The following is a 15,435-nucleotide window of genomic DNA, read 5'->3' on the forward strand; positions in this document are numbered from 1 at the left end:
ACAATCAATAAATTGTATGTATTCTACCTTCTCAGGCGTCATCTGATGGTCTGCTTTCAGAAGCTCTATGCTTTTGTCCACAACCCCTATAGAACAGGCAGACCCCGGATCTCCTGACACTCGAATGGTGGCGTTAGTTCCTGGTTTAATTGGACTGTTAACGAATTCCATATTCACCTGAAAGACATCAGAAATATGACTCGCTTACTGCAGGTAAAAGGTATTTTCATCTATAACATGCAGTTGTACATTAAACATTAAATTCCTAGGAGATGTTTGTTCAATAAATAATTTGGATCAACTTTTCTTATAAACAGTATTTTACCAATAAAACAAAATCACCTTAAATCTTTTGTCAGAGTAACTACCTTGTTATCAAAACACTTCTCCACTTCTAGCTTCGTGCTACTGGAAACCACTTCGCCGTCAGACCTGACGTAAAAAACAATGACCTGGGACTCTGGGGCAAAGGCCGCCGTGATGGGTAGGGCGATTTGTACTCTACCTACAAGGTTGCTCCTCTTGACCATATCATCTAGACATACGCCATCACAACATGTTCCCTCTGTATGTTGGAAGTTGCGACATACTGGGATTTTGCAAATTTGTTCTGCACAGAAGAGGTTTCCCATTTCACATGTACATATTTTACAAGGATCCTGTGGATTCACTGCTTCCTCTCCATTTGGTATCGCGTTTCCCAATTCATCAATGCAAGCCAGGGGTTCTAAATATATATTCAATTATAATTGTTCAATATTTATATAGTCAGAAGAAAGTCTTTTTTTTTTTTAAAAGGTTTGTTTTATGTTTCATATTTACTTGTTTATTAGAGATATTCTTTTTTACATATTGAAAGAGAACATTCTTCGAGAAAATGATATGGAAAAAGGTGTCATTCGGAAAGGTGACAATTCGGAAATTTTTTTCAATAAAACACAATGAATAATAACATTAAAAAGCCAAAGAATAAATATTTTGGAGAGAATTTTAATATATCCTATCAAACGTTACTTTTTATCAAATTATCAGACTGAAATAATCAGATTTCTTTGACAGCTTGAATTCCTTACACCTATATTTATGTTCAATGTAACCACGTATTTTCATATTATTTAATGTTGATCCTCTATAAGCGTAATTTACAATATACGATCAGTTGATATAAATTTCGAAAATTATAAAAATAAATTCAACTTTTCTGTTAGCGCGATTTCGTTTAAAGTATGCCTTATGTAACCGTGTTTTACTTTACTGTCAACGTTAACTTTATAGATTATTAACTTTTATTTATTGCTGGCAATACCTTCGGGTTCGTTGGTATTCTCTAGACATATGAAGCCACAGCAGGTGCCCGGGACCAACTTGTATCGCTCACAGGGTGGGGCATCACAGTAGATATAGTTACATTTGGTGGTCTCTCCGTTCTCACACGAGCACATTCTACAAGGGTCGGAACGATTCGGGGCAAAGACCTCTCCATCCGAAACTAAATTACCTCGCAAATCCATGCATCCATTTGGAACCCCAGCTGTAAGTATTTTTACGGGAAAATTATGTATTGATATACGTGCATGTTTGTACAATACGCAGATATATCAACTGTTTAACAACATATCTTTGTACCGTTGTTAAGATTTTTTTAAATCAAGGCAAAACAGATATACCGTTTGTGTTTTTTACATTAGAATAAAATACCATATTTTTAAAATGCAGAAAGATTACGATAGCACACATTTCTTATACTTTTAAAAATAACTCCAGAATATGTTTTCTTGATATGAGAAGGTTTTTCTAACCAACTTTTACAATTTTAGTAGATTGATTGATTTTATTTTTATTTGGCATAATGACTGTAAAAAATGGCATTTGTATCAGAAAAATTTGATCAACAGTCAACTCTTTTTTTTAATTAAAATTCCACTTACCTGGAGGTTCAATAGTACTGTCCAGGCATATAAATCCACAGCATGTGCCTGGTATCATTTCATACCGATCACAGGCGGGGGCGTCACAATACATGTACTCACATCCAGTGGCCTGGCCATAGTCACAAGTACAACTTTTGCATGGATCGGACAGATCGGGAGAGAACACTTGTCCATGGGGGATTTCTTCCCCACTCTTGTCTACACAGTTATCTACGTAAAAGAAATAATACTAACTTTAACCTTGTAAAAATCGCGTTATATAGAATAATGGGATCATAACGATTATTTGAATCACTCGCTGAATGAACATTACTAAAAGAAACGATTGGTAAAAGGAAGTCAAATAATCCCAGTCAAATTCAAGAGATCTAATGGCCTAATCATCCATTACCCTGTATGTACATGTACATTGTAGCAAAAATTATAAGTCACTTTATTAACTGGAATCTATATTATATTTGAAAGCAAAAACAATATACTCAATATTTTTACTATTTCAATTAAACAGTTCTAGTGCTACAACACGTTCAGATCTGAGGAACTTATGTATTTATGTCAATAACATTTCTCAAAGTCAACAATTAAGATACTAGTATTTAAAAATGTTGAAAGAGCTTAATTTGAAACTGAATTTTATTCAAAATGCAACATTTGTATCCATGATATTAAGATATTTCCACACAGTAGAATTTTGCGGAATCTTTTGGGGTTTTTTGTAAAATCTCCCGTATTTCATTTTTATATTCTTAAAGGTGAGTAAGATTGTGTCATGTAGCTCTATAACAAAACTATTACATTTAAAAAGTTGAATAAGTCTGTCATAAACATTAGCTAATTTTGTCTAAATAATTTCTAATTTATCTTTTCTTATTTGATTTTGTTCATTTGTAAATAGATTTGTTTTATTATTTAATATTGAAGTTGTTCTTTATGATTTAAAAGAAACAAACAAACAGCATATTGTTAGTTTGAATTGTGTTCAGTAGCATAACTCTTACAAATGACACCTATGTTTGTTATTTCCCCTTTTGGTAGCTCTTTAATCATAAAGAGTTAGTTTTTGTATAGATTGAATAACGCACATGTTCCAACGGTGGTATACGTCGCAGAACGTGGTTTAAACAAAGTGTGACAGTGTGTTTATCATACAATACCTGTGCCGTCTCCAATACAGATGCCTTTCAGATTCTGGAGACTCTGTTCAGTGATTTCATACAACGTGTTACCCTTGCAGACAGTGCTCATCTTCTTCATACAAGCCTGCAGGGCTTTAAATGCATTACTGTAAAAACAAATTAAGATGATCATTAAGTCAAACGTCGAGGAGGCTAGACTGTCACCAAATTACCCATCCGATCTTCATTTTAATTTCGGATATTTTTTTCCCTTTAACTATTATATTGTAATGAAATATATATATATGTAACAATTGTTTTAGCTTTTAAATTTAAATATTTTATACTTCTTCATACAAAACTCTTCTTTTCAAGCAAATTGATGTTTTGTTAATTGGCTACGACCATCCAGTTCTCTTAAGGTGGTAATGGCCACCTATGAATGTTTATAAGTAATGTGATGAAAGAACATCATATCTAAATATTTAGAATAAAATTATTTTTTTGGAATTGTCTTTTTTGTGTAATTATTGAAAATCATATCCGTCTCTAGCAAACTTGAAACTGACTTTTTTAAACTACTGGGTTTTGAACTCATTACTGGCACTTGAATAACTGAGACCGTGAACAATTAAAGTGCACAAATTTATATTGCTATTTCGAAAGAAGGTTCTACAATAAAATGGAGGTATCCAACACCTTATATGCATCTCATTTTAAACCATAAACTTTCTACATTTGAACTAAAATAGTTTTGTCTCATCTGGCTTTTAGAAAAGATTTTAAAATGCTTCACCAATAGATAAAGTTAAATTAAATGTGACAAATGTTTGTCATTGTAATGCAAGATAATATAAAATTTATGCTCATTGACAATATTTTGGAATTTGAATTTAAAAGTTGTTCCAACATGTCGATTCCAGTACTTTTTGTATTCATCTGATGTATTTTTTTTCCTAATTCTGTTGTTATTAATTAAATCATGTTTTGCAATCAAACAGAAAAAGGGAACCTCGTAAGTTGTACATACTCTTTTGTAAAATCCTTTATTATGTCATGCATGAATATGTTATGCAAGTAATGAATCATTGAAGATTTAATATATTTTTTAATAGTGATACTTGAAAAATAAGAATAAATCAAAAATGTATGAAGATCTATGTGTCTGATGGAAAAAAAATTCTCATTCATCTCAAAAGTTACATAGAACTAAAAACCGATAAATAAGATAATTACAGTCATATGTACAAAAATTACCATTGTGGCATGGAACTTAAGCCCGTTAGGTCAATTCCGGCATCTTCGTAACATTTCTGTACGTTGCACTGAGCACCATCTAAAGTTTAATAAACATTTACGAATCATACTTCACATCACAAGTAAAATACATGATAAATATAATTTAACATATATCCTATAAGCGAAACACTTTTTGTAAGCAAAATGCCTTTACAGAAGTTAACCAATTTGTGATTCTTTTTCACTACGCTCATATTTTATGTTAATTTCCAAAACTTTTTTGATACTTACCTTTGGTTCAATACCTCATTAAATTGGTTGGTCTTACTTTGTAGAGTTTTCGTATCATATTATGTTATTTTTATTTCGGATATTTTACCATGGGTAATAAACAACTCAGCTAACTACTAACTAACACCAACTACTTCTAAATTATTGTTCATCGTAGCGCATTTACCTGTGCCACTACAAATTGCTTCCAGGCCCTGTAGACTTTGCTTTGTCATGTCATATATAGCGTTACCCTCACACACACCACTGATGCCCGCCATACAGGTCTGAATTGTCTTAATGGTGTCGCTAAAAACAAAACAGCTTTAGAATTTTTATATTGTTCATTAAAATAATTGTATTTTTTTAAAATCTCATGCATTTTAAAGTGTAGAGCATTTTTTTTTTAAATGCAAAGATAAAATATAGTATGCTCAAGTCTTAACCAGTTTGCAACTTGTTGTTGTAAAAGACGATAGAAGAAGCTGGGAAGTCAACAAATTAATCATCAGATCTGCCTTAAACTTTCAAATCTGATATTTTTGTCAAAACACTTCTACATGGTAAAGAATGATTTTCATTCTAAAATTATAACATTTTCTATTTCTAAATACAGCGCTCTCCGTGTAAAGAACCTCAATAGTCTAAAAATTGACATGACCAGACAGTCCTCTTATCTAGCAGTCTATTGTGCTACTCTGATGTAAATACATCAAGAGACTGAGTGAAAAAAGAGTTTTAAGGTAAAGCTAATTTTAAAGCTTTGCAATGAACACAGTTGTGCTTTTGTGAAATCCTTTTGTATTTCATAAATGATTATAATATGTATGCCAAAATTGTGTTATATGTTATATGTAAAATGTTAAAGACATCTGCCTTCTTAAATAGCTAAAATGAAAATAATGAATGAAGGATTGATTTATTCTAAAAGTAATAAAAAAGCAAGACAATGCAAAAAAAAAAATAATCAAAATACCAGTTTGGCGTGGAACTTGAGCCCCCCGTTAGGTCAATACCGGCATCTTCGTAACATTTCTGTACATTACATTTGGCGGCACCTGAAGTATATAGAAGACAGAAATACCCTGCAATCACTGTTTACATAATGTAAATGATAACTTTTTTTCTTTTAAGTTCATTTGCAAGTGACATATCCCACTTGAATTTTTTTTCCTTTTAAAGACACTGAATGGTATACAAAATATCCATCAGATATACTTTCGAATTATAGAATTATATGATAATCTTGGTAAGTATATAGAAGACAGAAATACATGTACCAATCCTTGTTTACATAATTTAAATGTTAACTGTTTTCTTTCTTTTAAGCTCATTTGACATATCCTATTTTAGTTTTCCTTTTAAGGAAGCTGGATGGTGTACAAAATACCCATCAAATCTACTTTCGAATTTTAGGACATGATCACTTTGGCCATTAACTATCATTTAGTTAGGAAGGATCCGACTGTTTTAGTCTTGAAATGTTACGTTCTTGTCTATTTTTGTACAAAGCTCTTTGTCGCAATGAGAATAATCATTTGGCTGAAAATGGTTACAATCATCCGGCCCTCTGTGGCTGAGAGAGAGAATTTGATTTCAGTGTAATTGAGGGACTGATTGTCGTAGACATTTTCAGACTATATCATTGAGACAAAGAGTTCTGCTCTTAATGAAAACCATTTGTATCTTAAATGTTTTCATAATATAAGAACTTTTTTTCAATTTCAAGAATGTTTTTTTACTTAAACACAAATTCAAAACGTTGAGGTATATAGTTTGGATATAATTTGTTTTGTATCTGTATACATTAAATTTAAACTACCTGCGCAAAACGGTTCAACAGAGGTAAGTGAGACAATGGCAGTCTGGAAATTTTCGTCTGATTCGCAGTTTTCCTCGTGAGGTGCCAAACAAGCCTTCGCTTTTTCAAGATTCCTGCAATGGTGATTGGAATGAATATAAGACTGAACCTCATCGTTACTCAACAAGCGTTACAGGTGCGTGTGATGGTTAGATCTTATCATCAATATTTATCAGTTTTTAATATTATTGTTGTTTTTTTCATAGCTTATTTGACGTTCAAGAAATTTATTGTAAAAGCTGGTACTATTAATTGTCGTGCCATTCAAAATATGCCGTCTTTTTATTTAAAAAAATGCATTTAAATTTCTTATAAAGATTAAAATCATAAAATCTGATCAGGTTTCAAACTCAGGAGCATTTAGGTTTCTAATATAAAGATTAAAATCATAAAACCTAATCAGGTTTCAAACTCAGGAGCATTTGGATTTCTCAAAAAGGTTAAAATCATAAACTCTAATCAGGTTTCAAACTCGGGAGCATTACATTGCCGTCTGTCCATTACTTTTATGTCAATCATTATCGGACGGACGGTTTGAGACAACATGAAAAGGTCCAATACCAGATTTACATAACAGTCATATCGTTAACCTATATCATCGTATGTGAATATAAATCATTTTCCTGGGCTTAAGTTTAGAAAAAACTTTCGCAAAACAAGATCAAAACACATTGTCTTGTTAAACAGTCGACAGTTATTACTTGTAAAAAGCCGACAAAAAATGGCTTTTGCTAACCGATGGCTTTTGGTTAACCTGTGGGCTTTTTTAGTAGTAAATTTGACTTACGAGCAAGTCGCTGCCATGTCCGTTTGAGGAAGGCTACTAAAGCAGGTCATAGCAGAAACAAAATCACAAGGTTGTTTAACGGAAGCTGAAAAATAAATAATAATGTCACGTCATAGCTTCCATTACTCTTCAGAAAGGTCTTCAGTTTGGCTTACATCACTGCTGGTTGTGTGTTGACTCTGTATGTAATATTTACTTGTAAACTAACGTCATTTTTAAAATGATAGGCCTAATTTTCTGATTTTTGTTGTAGAAAATCAATTTGTCATGATAAATTTTGTCATGAGTTATACCTTTGCGGCTTATAAAGCGCAAACTGTTATTTTATATCTTACAACCCAGGTAGAAATTAAATTCATTTCTTAAATATTGTTAATAAAACTTTAATACATGCATGTACATGTACGTGTGTACTTCATAAAATTATCAAGTAACTTTTCATGATTTGTGAAAAAATATAGAGAAGCAGCAAACGCGGATATAAATGTACCATCAGGAAATTTTGGCGCAGGTAAATTTCAAAGTGTCATATTCACATTCTATTGTGTTTTTTGTGAAAAAAAAAACCCACTACGAATCATTTTTGTAATGTATAGTCCAATATGTTTTATCAATGATACCCTAATATTTAATTGTACAATTGCTGAAAATTATACAAATAAAAGTACATGTACTAGGTTATTATTCTTGGAAAATAGTGAAGCGACCCCCCCCCCCCCCCCCCCCCATTACCAACTTTCCTCCATTCAATGCTCAGCCTCAGGTCAGAGCTTTGCCCTAAAAATAATACTTTTTTCATATAAATATTTGAGTTGAGGACCGAGTTGAGTTATTTGAAAATTTTTGTGACGGCGGGGCCAGATCTGACCGGTCGGGCGTGATGAAACCTATCATTACCTTATTTGGACTCTATTTGATTTGACCGTATTTAAGCATCTTATGCACGTACTAGGTATACTCAAAGAATAAAAAAATCATTAGAATCACTTTAAAGAAAATGATTAAATAAAAGAATAAACTAAATCAAATTTACATTAATATTAACAGTAAACTTTGAACACAAATCTTGTGAACGAAAGAAAGGAATGATTAGTATAACAAAATTGATCTAATGTATAAATTTTCTAACCTTTGAAATGTGAAATTATCTCACCTGGTTGGTCTTCTTCAGGACAGACGAATCCACAGCATGTGCCCTCGATGAGCGTATAGTTGCTGCACTGAGGCTCGTCGCACATTTGCATTGCACAATATTTTATAGATCCCTCGACACAATTGCATATCCAGCAAGGTTCCGAAACATTGGGGGCAAAATTTGACCCGTCCTCAAACACCTTTCCAGCATTGTCAATACAGGATTCTAAACCAAAAAAAAAAGAATATTTTCAAGTAGGAGGTAAATTGTTGATACCTGTACATTTTGCGTTGAAGAAAGCATTTCTCTTTAATAAGTATGTTAAATTTGTAAAATAATTTTTTAAATATTAGTAAAATACCGATATTTCTTTAACCAATGTCTGTTCATTCTCGTATAATAATATGAAATGCTTTACTGTATTTTAAAACAATCTTCGATAGTTTAAACTAAAAAGAAAAACTCTGATGAAGCCTTATGCTGAAATAATAGTTTGTAGGACAGACTGACTTTCGCTTCGGCGTTTCCTGTATAGAATTGGCGGAAGTCCGGTAATTGCCTCAATTGTCTCATTCTAAAAGCAGAATTAAGAGAGAAATCGTATTGCACGCCATAAATAGATGTACATTTGAGAGATTAAAACATTTTTTAAAAATCATTCCAAAAAGAGTAAAATTTCAGAAATGATGGCATTTAAAATTAAATTTAGGTGAATTTTACTCACTAGAATCTTCGGTATAGGTGGAGTCGGGTATGAAATAATTACTGAAAGAAAAGAGGTTTCATAACTTTTAAAATGGGATAGTTTTTAACAATTCTGAAAATCAAAAAAGAACAAAGCTTTACGTAAATTTAGTGGACGATTCGTGATTTGAAAATGTTGCAAAAATACTAGTACATAAATTGAAAAATGAATTAAAAGAAACACAGTATAGTTAAAACGAAATGACTACAGTGGGTTGGTATAACTACGCCTGAGGAGTTTGTGATAACATTCTGCAAACCAATGAAAACAATGTTATCGGTGGCCCGGGCAAAAGTTTAGAATTCCAATCAATCAAACATAATTAATTATAGAGAGCTGTACTTTTTGGTCTTGGTGTTGTCGTTGGGATTTTTTGTATTTGAAGATACTGGTGGGGATCTGAGGATGTTGTCTGTATGGAGTCTGCCTCGGTAAACTGGTGTTTCTTGTTTGTGGTATAGATAATACGTCCTCTGGACATAACCTGTATATGGTGAATACATCAATTTAATGATAGGGAAAATTAATTTGTTTTATTTTATTATTCTTAATTTAATAATTATTATAATCATTATTGATTAGCAAAACTTTTAATAAATCTCTTATAGAGTTTGCAGTTTGAACATTTTCACTTAATTATTATTGATATACCAAAACATAAGAACAGTAACCAATCACAAGACAGAAAAATACTCGTACTTTCTGGGGCATTTCAAATACAATACTTTCTGAGGAGTTACAATTAATCCTTATTATTCTATCCAGCACCAATTGCTCGCTCGACATTAAAACAGCTATCAAACATAATACAAAAAAAAATTCTTAAGTAAGACACGCACAACCAAACATTTTCCAAATCCTCTAACATAACATTCAAACATTAAAATAGTTCCATAACAAAATAATATTATGTTTGAACAGTTTGCTTCTAATATCATCGGGTTGTTTGTTTATTTGATTTGTTTTGGGGGTTTTCAATTTTGGTATTTTCGCCCATTCTGAAAAAATGTGACATTAGAGCTAACAACAGTCATTTGAGCCATGAAGCACAAAACAGTTACCATTACATTGTTTTTGTCAAGTATCAACATGTTGAAATTATAATTAAAAGTATAATTTCTGTATTTTTATCTGTGAAAATGACGGCAGAAATGGTCAAAATTGATATCAATTCTTCTGTTTTTGTCAATGCTAAAAAATATTAGATTTGAAATTTGAAAACTCACCATGACATAAAAATTATAATTAGTGTCGCTCGGAGTAGAATAAAGAATGTCAAGCTGGAAATCCTTGCCGCATGCCACTGGTTGTTTAAAACTTTCAATCTGTATGTAACTGTTGGAAGGCGAGTACCAACGAGTCACGCCTTTATATGCATTGCCAGGAGACATCTTGTGATAAACATTGTCACTTTCAAATTGAATATCTACGTCTTGTGCCTAGAAAAAATACACATTACAGCTACAATTTTCAATTTTGATTACGAAAAATACATCTAGCAATCCGTAATACCTGCAGTTACAAATAATGATAATTCAATTCATGCATCTAAAATTTTTATATTAATTAAGGTGAAAAAAACTTATAATAATGTAATATGTTCATATTTTGCTATCAGTTACTTTGCATTTTTCCAGATGCATGTTATTTCTATTTTGGTTTTTTTGACAAAATCAAAAGAGTATATTGGACATTACAGACGGTATTGTTAACATGTTAAGATTTTACCGATATAGAAAACGAAGTAATGTTTTCTGGAAGGTCCTTAATTGCAAAAAGAGCTGTTCCGTTGTCGTCTGTTGTGACATTTAAAGCTACCCGCCAAGAATCCAGCTGATAGGTCGAGGCACTGATTTGTATCCTCTTCTGTGGGATCGGACTCTCATCCGGGTTCTTAGCAGTAACCTAATTGTGCAAAATATTTGCTTGTATATTAAATCAATTTGTAAAGTATATTGGAAACATATTAAACGCAATCAGACATCAACAGATTAAAAAGGTGAATGGCAATGAAAATGGATTCATATAACATTAGAAAAATAAGGTAAAGTGAAAAAACTATATCAAGTATTTTAAACGAAATTTTTTTTTGGAATGAGACTAAATACAAATTTATACTTAAAATAGATAGACGTTAAGAGGTTCAAAACAGAAACATATTTTTGCTTTAACGTTTAAAAATCACTGAAAAAGTTACAGTACTTTTCCTCGGTAAGGAAATGCTGGTTTAAAAGATCCATCTGTCTCATCAGTGATTTCTAAGGTGGAAGAAACAATCGTCACTTCCGGTCCCTGCGACTGGCCAGACAAGACAACACCTGATAATTAAAAGAAAAAAATGTTATTAATAAGCAGACGTTTTTATTTTCGTTTAAAGTGTAATTATTTACAAAATTGTAAAGGATTTTGTTATACTCTTAATAAAAGTAGCATTCATTTGTTACTTTAGAGGGATTTTTTTCACAATTTAAATTTAGAACAGTTTTTCATAACTATAAGTAATATCAGTCTAATGATACATTTCAGATTTAATGTAATGCCCATTTATTTACTAATTGTTAAACAGAATAAAATTGTTTTTCTTCTATTCATCCTCACAGATTTTTTATTGACTAAAAAGTCGAAATTATTTTAATTTCTGCGATCATTGCAAATCATAAATATCACTATATTTCAGAACCTTTAACACTTAATTTAAGGGTAAGCAGTTGTCATCTCTGATTTATCTTATTTAATTTCGAATCAGAAACATGCAGTGATTCATAACATATATTAGTTTAAAACAGTATATGATGCATGGCATTCTAATTATGTTGATTAGGTATATGTATTTTTAAGAGGGGTGAAAAGTCGAGGCTTTTTTAATCTCCTTTAGAAAAGAGCTTTTTTTATAAAGATATAGGAAAATATTCAATCATTATTTTTCTTTACTTAATACGTCTAGTCTATGACTTGAAAAATCATAGTTTATCAATAATTTTAAGGTAGATCTAATGAATAACTTGTCGATCATTCATTATGGTTCCTTAAGGTACATTTACATTCAATGTACGCCTTACCAGTCCCCGCCTCTGTGACCGTTGCGTTGATTTGGAGCTTTCCCCAGATAGCGTATCGCCTGGAGTTTAGTTCGATTTCTGATGCGTTAACAGACACCATCGTACAACCATTTATCTAAAAATCAGAAAATGTCACATGATGCATATCATTCAAATGAAGCAAATCAAAAATCATATTTTTTACCCATTTTTTATAACAACTTTAGTATCTATAAAAGTTGTAAATGATGCGATAGTTGTAACTAATGAAACAAAGCCCATCGGCAAAAATTCTTATTATTAATAATTATGTATTGACACTACACAAAAGTTAGACTGTCCTATTTTACTTCATATACTGTTTACTGAATAAATTTTCAAACAAATAACCAGCTGAAATTCACATACATGTATTAGCTAAACATATTTTGCATGAGTTATCCATGTTGCAACGGAATGTAACAGTCTCTATCATGTCTATTGTAGTTATTTTGAAAGACTGAATTGGAAACCACCTCCACTACACATAGGTTTGCACTCACTTGTTCTACTGTGTTTACACCTTATTTACAGAGAAAGATATTTCAATCTTATATATTAAGTCAATATTCATTTCATAAAGTCGACCTAATGCGTTCATGGTAAATGGTTAAATCTATTTAGCATTTTGCTATTTTAGCTAGTTTAGCTAGTTAGTTTTAGCAATTTAGCTAATCCTGATAAAATAACCACCTCCAATAGTCTTTCTGTGCATGGTCTTATGAACTGGGGCCCTCGACGTCGCCAGCCATACCCGTAGGGAGAGTTATAGCAGACCTTTACTTGCAGCTGTCCTTTTACTGGCTTTCCATACGTATATCTAAAATACAAAGTAGTTTTGAATCGGATCCATTGATGCAGTTTATGTTAAGAATACAATGTACTTAGTTTAGTAATAAGAGTAATATTTTTGTTTTTTTAAAAGATAATATACGTGCATTTTATATAAAAGTTTGTAAGTTTGTGTTAAATCTGTTTTGTTTGTTGTTTCAATTTTGATAAAGCAAACGTTAAATCAAGAGAGCAGAGTTGCTAGCATGTTCAAATTTAGAGCTCCCATTTCAGAAGGTGGCAATCGTATTGTAAATTAATAAAAGTCATGAAAGACCCAAATGATAAGGTAACGATTTTTCTTGTTTTGTATAGAGGGCGCTGAACCGGATATCGGCTAATGATTGTTATACGTATGTAGTATATATGTATACTGTATACTAGGGTACATTTGTCCCGTGCAATTTCGTCCTGCTACACTTGTAAACAGATTCCCACGTTTTGAATTGGTCCAGAAACAGTTGTGCTTAAAAGAAGATAACAAAGAGACATTGGAGTTCGCCCAGTTTTTAAATGTTCCCGCTGACAATGTGAGCGACAGGGGCGAAAATAAAACGGGGGCAAATATTTCCCCGTACACAGTATACACCCAATTAGTTCTACCCTTACTTGGCACAGACTTTGAAATCGATGGTCTGGGTGTCGACCAGCAAGTATGCTGGGGGTGTTAAGGATACTTCATACTTCGGCAAAACTGAAAATAGACAACGTGATCATGACACTTAGCGGTAACTTTCCTCACATGAGATATATCTTATTCAGGTTGTTTTGAATGCCTTTACACTATTAATATGCAGTTTGGGGAGAGATTTCCGGATTTTGTTAAAAATCTGAAGATATTTTGGAAACTGCAACCCTATAGGTAAATGCATAAAGTCAATAGTAAATGCATAAAGCCACCGTTTGTATGGGTGTTTTCTTTACAGTTATGTATATAAAAATTCAGATTTCGTATTTTTTATGTATAAGTTTGACGCTTTGTATATGCTGGGTTTTTTTTCTGGCAAATTGAATCACTAACGCAATTCATTATGCCATATATTATCGCTAGAAAATGTTTATATAATCTATACTCTAAGGTATTATAACTAAAATTTGTGATTGGAACTACTGCATTCATGAAGTTATGAACACAACTGACGAGTGGTAGGAATGTAGACCAAGAATTTGATAGTTATGCAAATATGTTGTAATGTTACCGTATTCTTCCACAGAGAAGGTATTGCTGTACTCCTTGCTGTCATTGTAGATGGCTTTGATGACCCAGTTTCCCTGTGGGGGGTCATTGGACAGTAACATCTCCAGACTGGATATACCTTATGCGAGAATTAGCAAATAAATATTAGGAATCAACGCAAGGGGTACCATCTTCGCTTAAATAAACGTTGATATCATTGAAAGACTGCATAAAAAAGTTAGTGAATTTGTAATGAATTAATTTTAATCTGTATATATCAATGTTGGCGTAAGATTAGAGAACAGTAAAAAAAAATATAATATTTTAAGTAATCATTCAGTTAAATTTTAAGTAACCATCAGTTTCCTTTCATTAACTATTCCATTTCATATCTGTATCCATTCTGTTTCCCTAAAATAACCATTTAGTTTCCTTTCAGTAACCACTCAGCAACATTTTAGTCAAATATGATAAACGACAGAGAATTGTTCTTTGATCTGTGCTCAAACTTTATCTTTAAAATTAATGCACTTAACTATCAATTCACTTCTTTTTTTACCAGGGCTACCTACCTTGAGTCGTTGGGACGTCCTTCCATTGCATAACCCGGATGTTACTTGGGTTCTCAACATAGACCCATTTGATCTTTAAAATAAAAACCACAATTCCAATAAGTACAATCATATCTTTCAGGTTCTAGTTTTTAACCTAGATATCAAACGCCTTTAACTCCGACCTGGCGGCAGTATTTCAACTGCAGAATATACGTAAAAGAAGCCAAAAGATTTGTCCAATAATTACATAGTGCAACTGCAAGAACTTTTTTTGGATATACAAGTCAATTCAAAGCATGCTATAAAAAGAATAACAGTAACAGTGTTTTACAACCTTGTCGGTGTCAGGGCGAAGTCTGTTGTTGGCCTTAAGTCGCAGGATCCGGAATTTCACTGTTAACAGTAATAAAATTAAGTTAAACTCATATGCAAATAAAGAGATTTAAGATACTGTGATCTAAATTGGAATTAGTTTCTTCAACATTGTGTACGGATGCTGTTATTGTTGGATTATTGTCACTAATATAAATGGAGATTGGTGAGGCGGGTAATCGTCAGTGAGAAAAGGGCTTCAGGTGATACATGTATTACACGTCGACCAAAATCACAGGAGTATGTTTCAAAAGCAAGAATTGGTAATTATAAAAAAGGGTCCACTTTTAACCAGTTCCTGGGCGTCTCTCTCTCTCTCTCTCTCTCTCTCTCTCTCTCTC

At 32.1% G+C, this 15,435-nt stretch overlaps 1 protein-coding gene across 2 annotated transcripts in view; it reads right to left on the bottom strand.

The window, feature by feature from the left end:
* Window positions 1-15,435, bottom strand: part of LOC105329107 (uncharacterized) — a 53,332-nt gene that overhangs the window by 24,071 nt on the left and 13,826 nt on the right. For both annotated transcript variants that reach the window (XM_066074025.1, XM_066074024.1), the window contains exons 4-26: window positions 15,057-15,115; window positions 14,741-14,813; window positions 14,191-14,307; window positions 13,601-13,685; window positions 12,854-12,980; window positions 12,143-12,257; window positions 11,286-11,401; window positions 10,812-10,988; window positions 10,310-10,522; window positions 9,426-9,567; window positions 9,063-9,103; window positions 8,849-8,912; window positions 8,357-8,563; window positions 7,204-7,288; window positions 6,378-6,490; window positions 5,532-5,613; window positions 4,743-4,864; window positions 4,304-4,382; window positions 3,086-3,213; window positions 1,929-2,141; window positions 1,307-1,531; window positions 369-727; window positions 28-177 (exon numbers count right to left, since the gene is read on the bottom strand). In XM_066074025.1, coding sequence (XP_065930097.1) covers window positions 28-177; window positions 369-727; window positions 1,307-1,531; window positions 1,929-2,141; window positions 3,086-3,213; window positions 4,304-4,382; window positions 4,743-4,864; window positions 5,532-5,613; window positions 6,378-6,490; window positions 7,204-7,288; window positions 8,357-8,563; window positions 8,849-8,912; window positions 9,063-9,103; window positions 9,426-9,567; window positions 10,310-10,522; window positions 10,812-10,988; window positions 11,286-11,401; window positions 12,143-12,257; window positions 12,854-12,980; window positions 13,601-13,685; window positions 14,191-14,307; window positions 14,741-14,813; window positions 15,057-15,115 — 3,092 coding nt within the window. The remainder of the gene's footprint in view (window positions 1-27; window positions 178-368; window positions 728-1,306; window positions 1,532-1,928; window positions 2,142-3,085; window positions 3,214-4,303; window positions 4,383-4,742; window positions 4,865-5,531; window positions 5,614-6,377; window positions 6,491-7,203; window positions 7,289-8,356; window positions 8,564-8,848; window positions 8,913-9,062; window positions 9,104-9,425; window positions 9,568-10,309; window positions 10,523-10,811; window positions 10,989-11,285; window positions 11,402-12,142; window positions 12,258-12,853; window positions 12,981-13,600; window positions 13,686-14,190; window positions 14,308-14,740; window positions 14,814-15,056; window positions 15,116-15,435) is intronic.

This window comes from Magallana gigas, chromosome 10 (genome assembly GCF_963853765.1).
Source record: "Magallana gigas chromosome 10, xbMagGiga1.1, whole genome shotgun sequence".
NCBI lineage: Eukaryota > Metazoa > Mollusca > Bivalvia > Ostreida > Ostreidae > Magallana > Magallana gigas.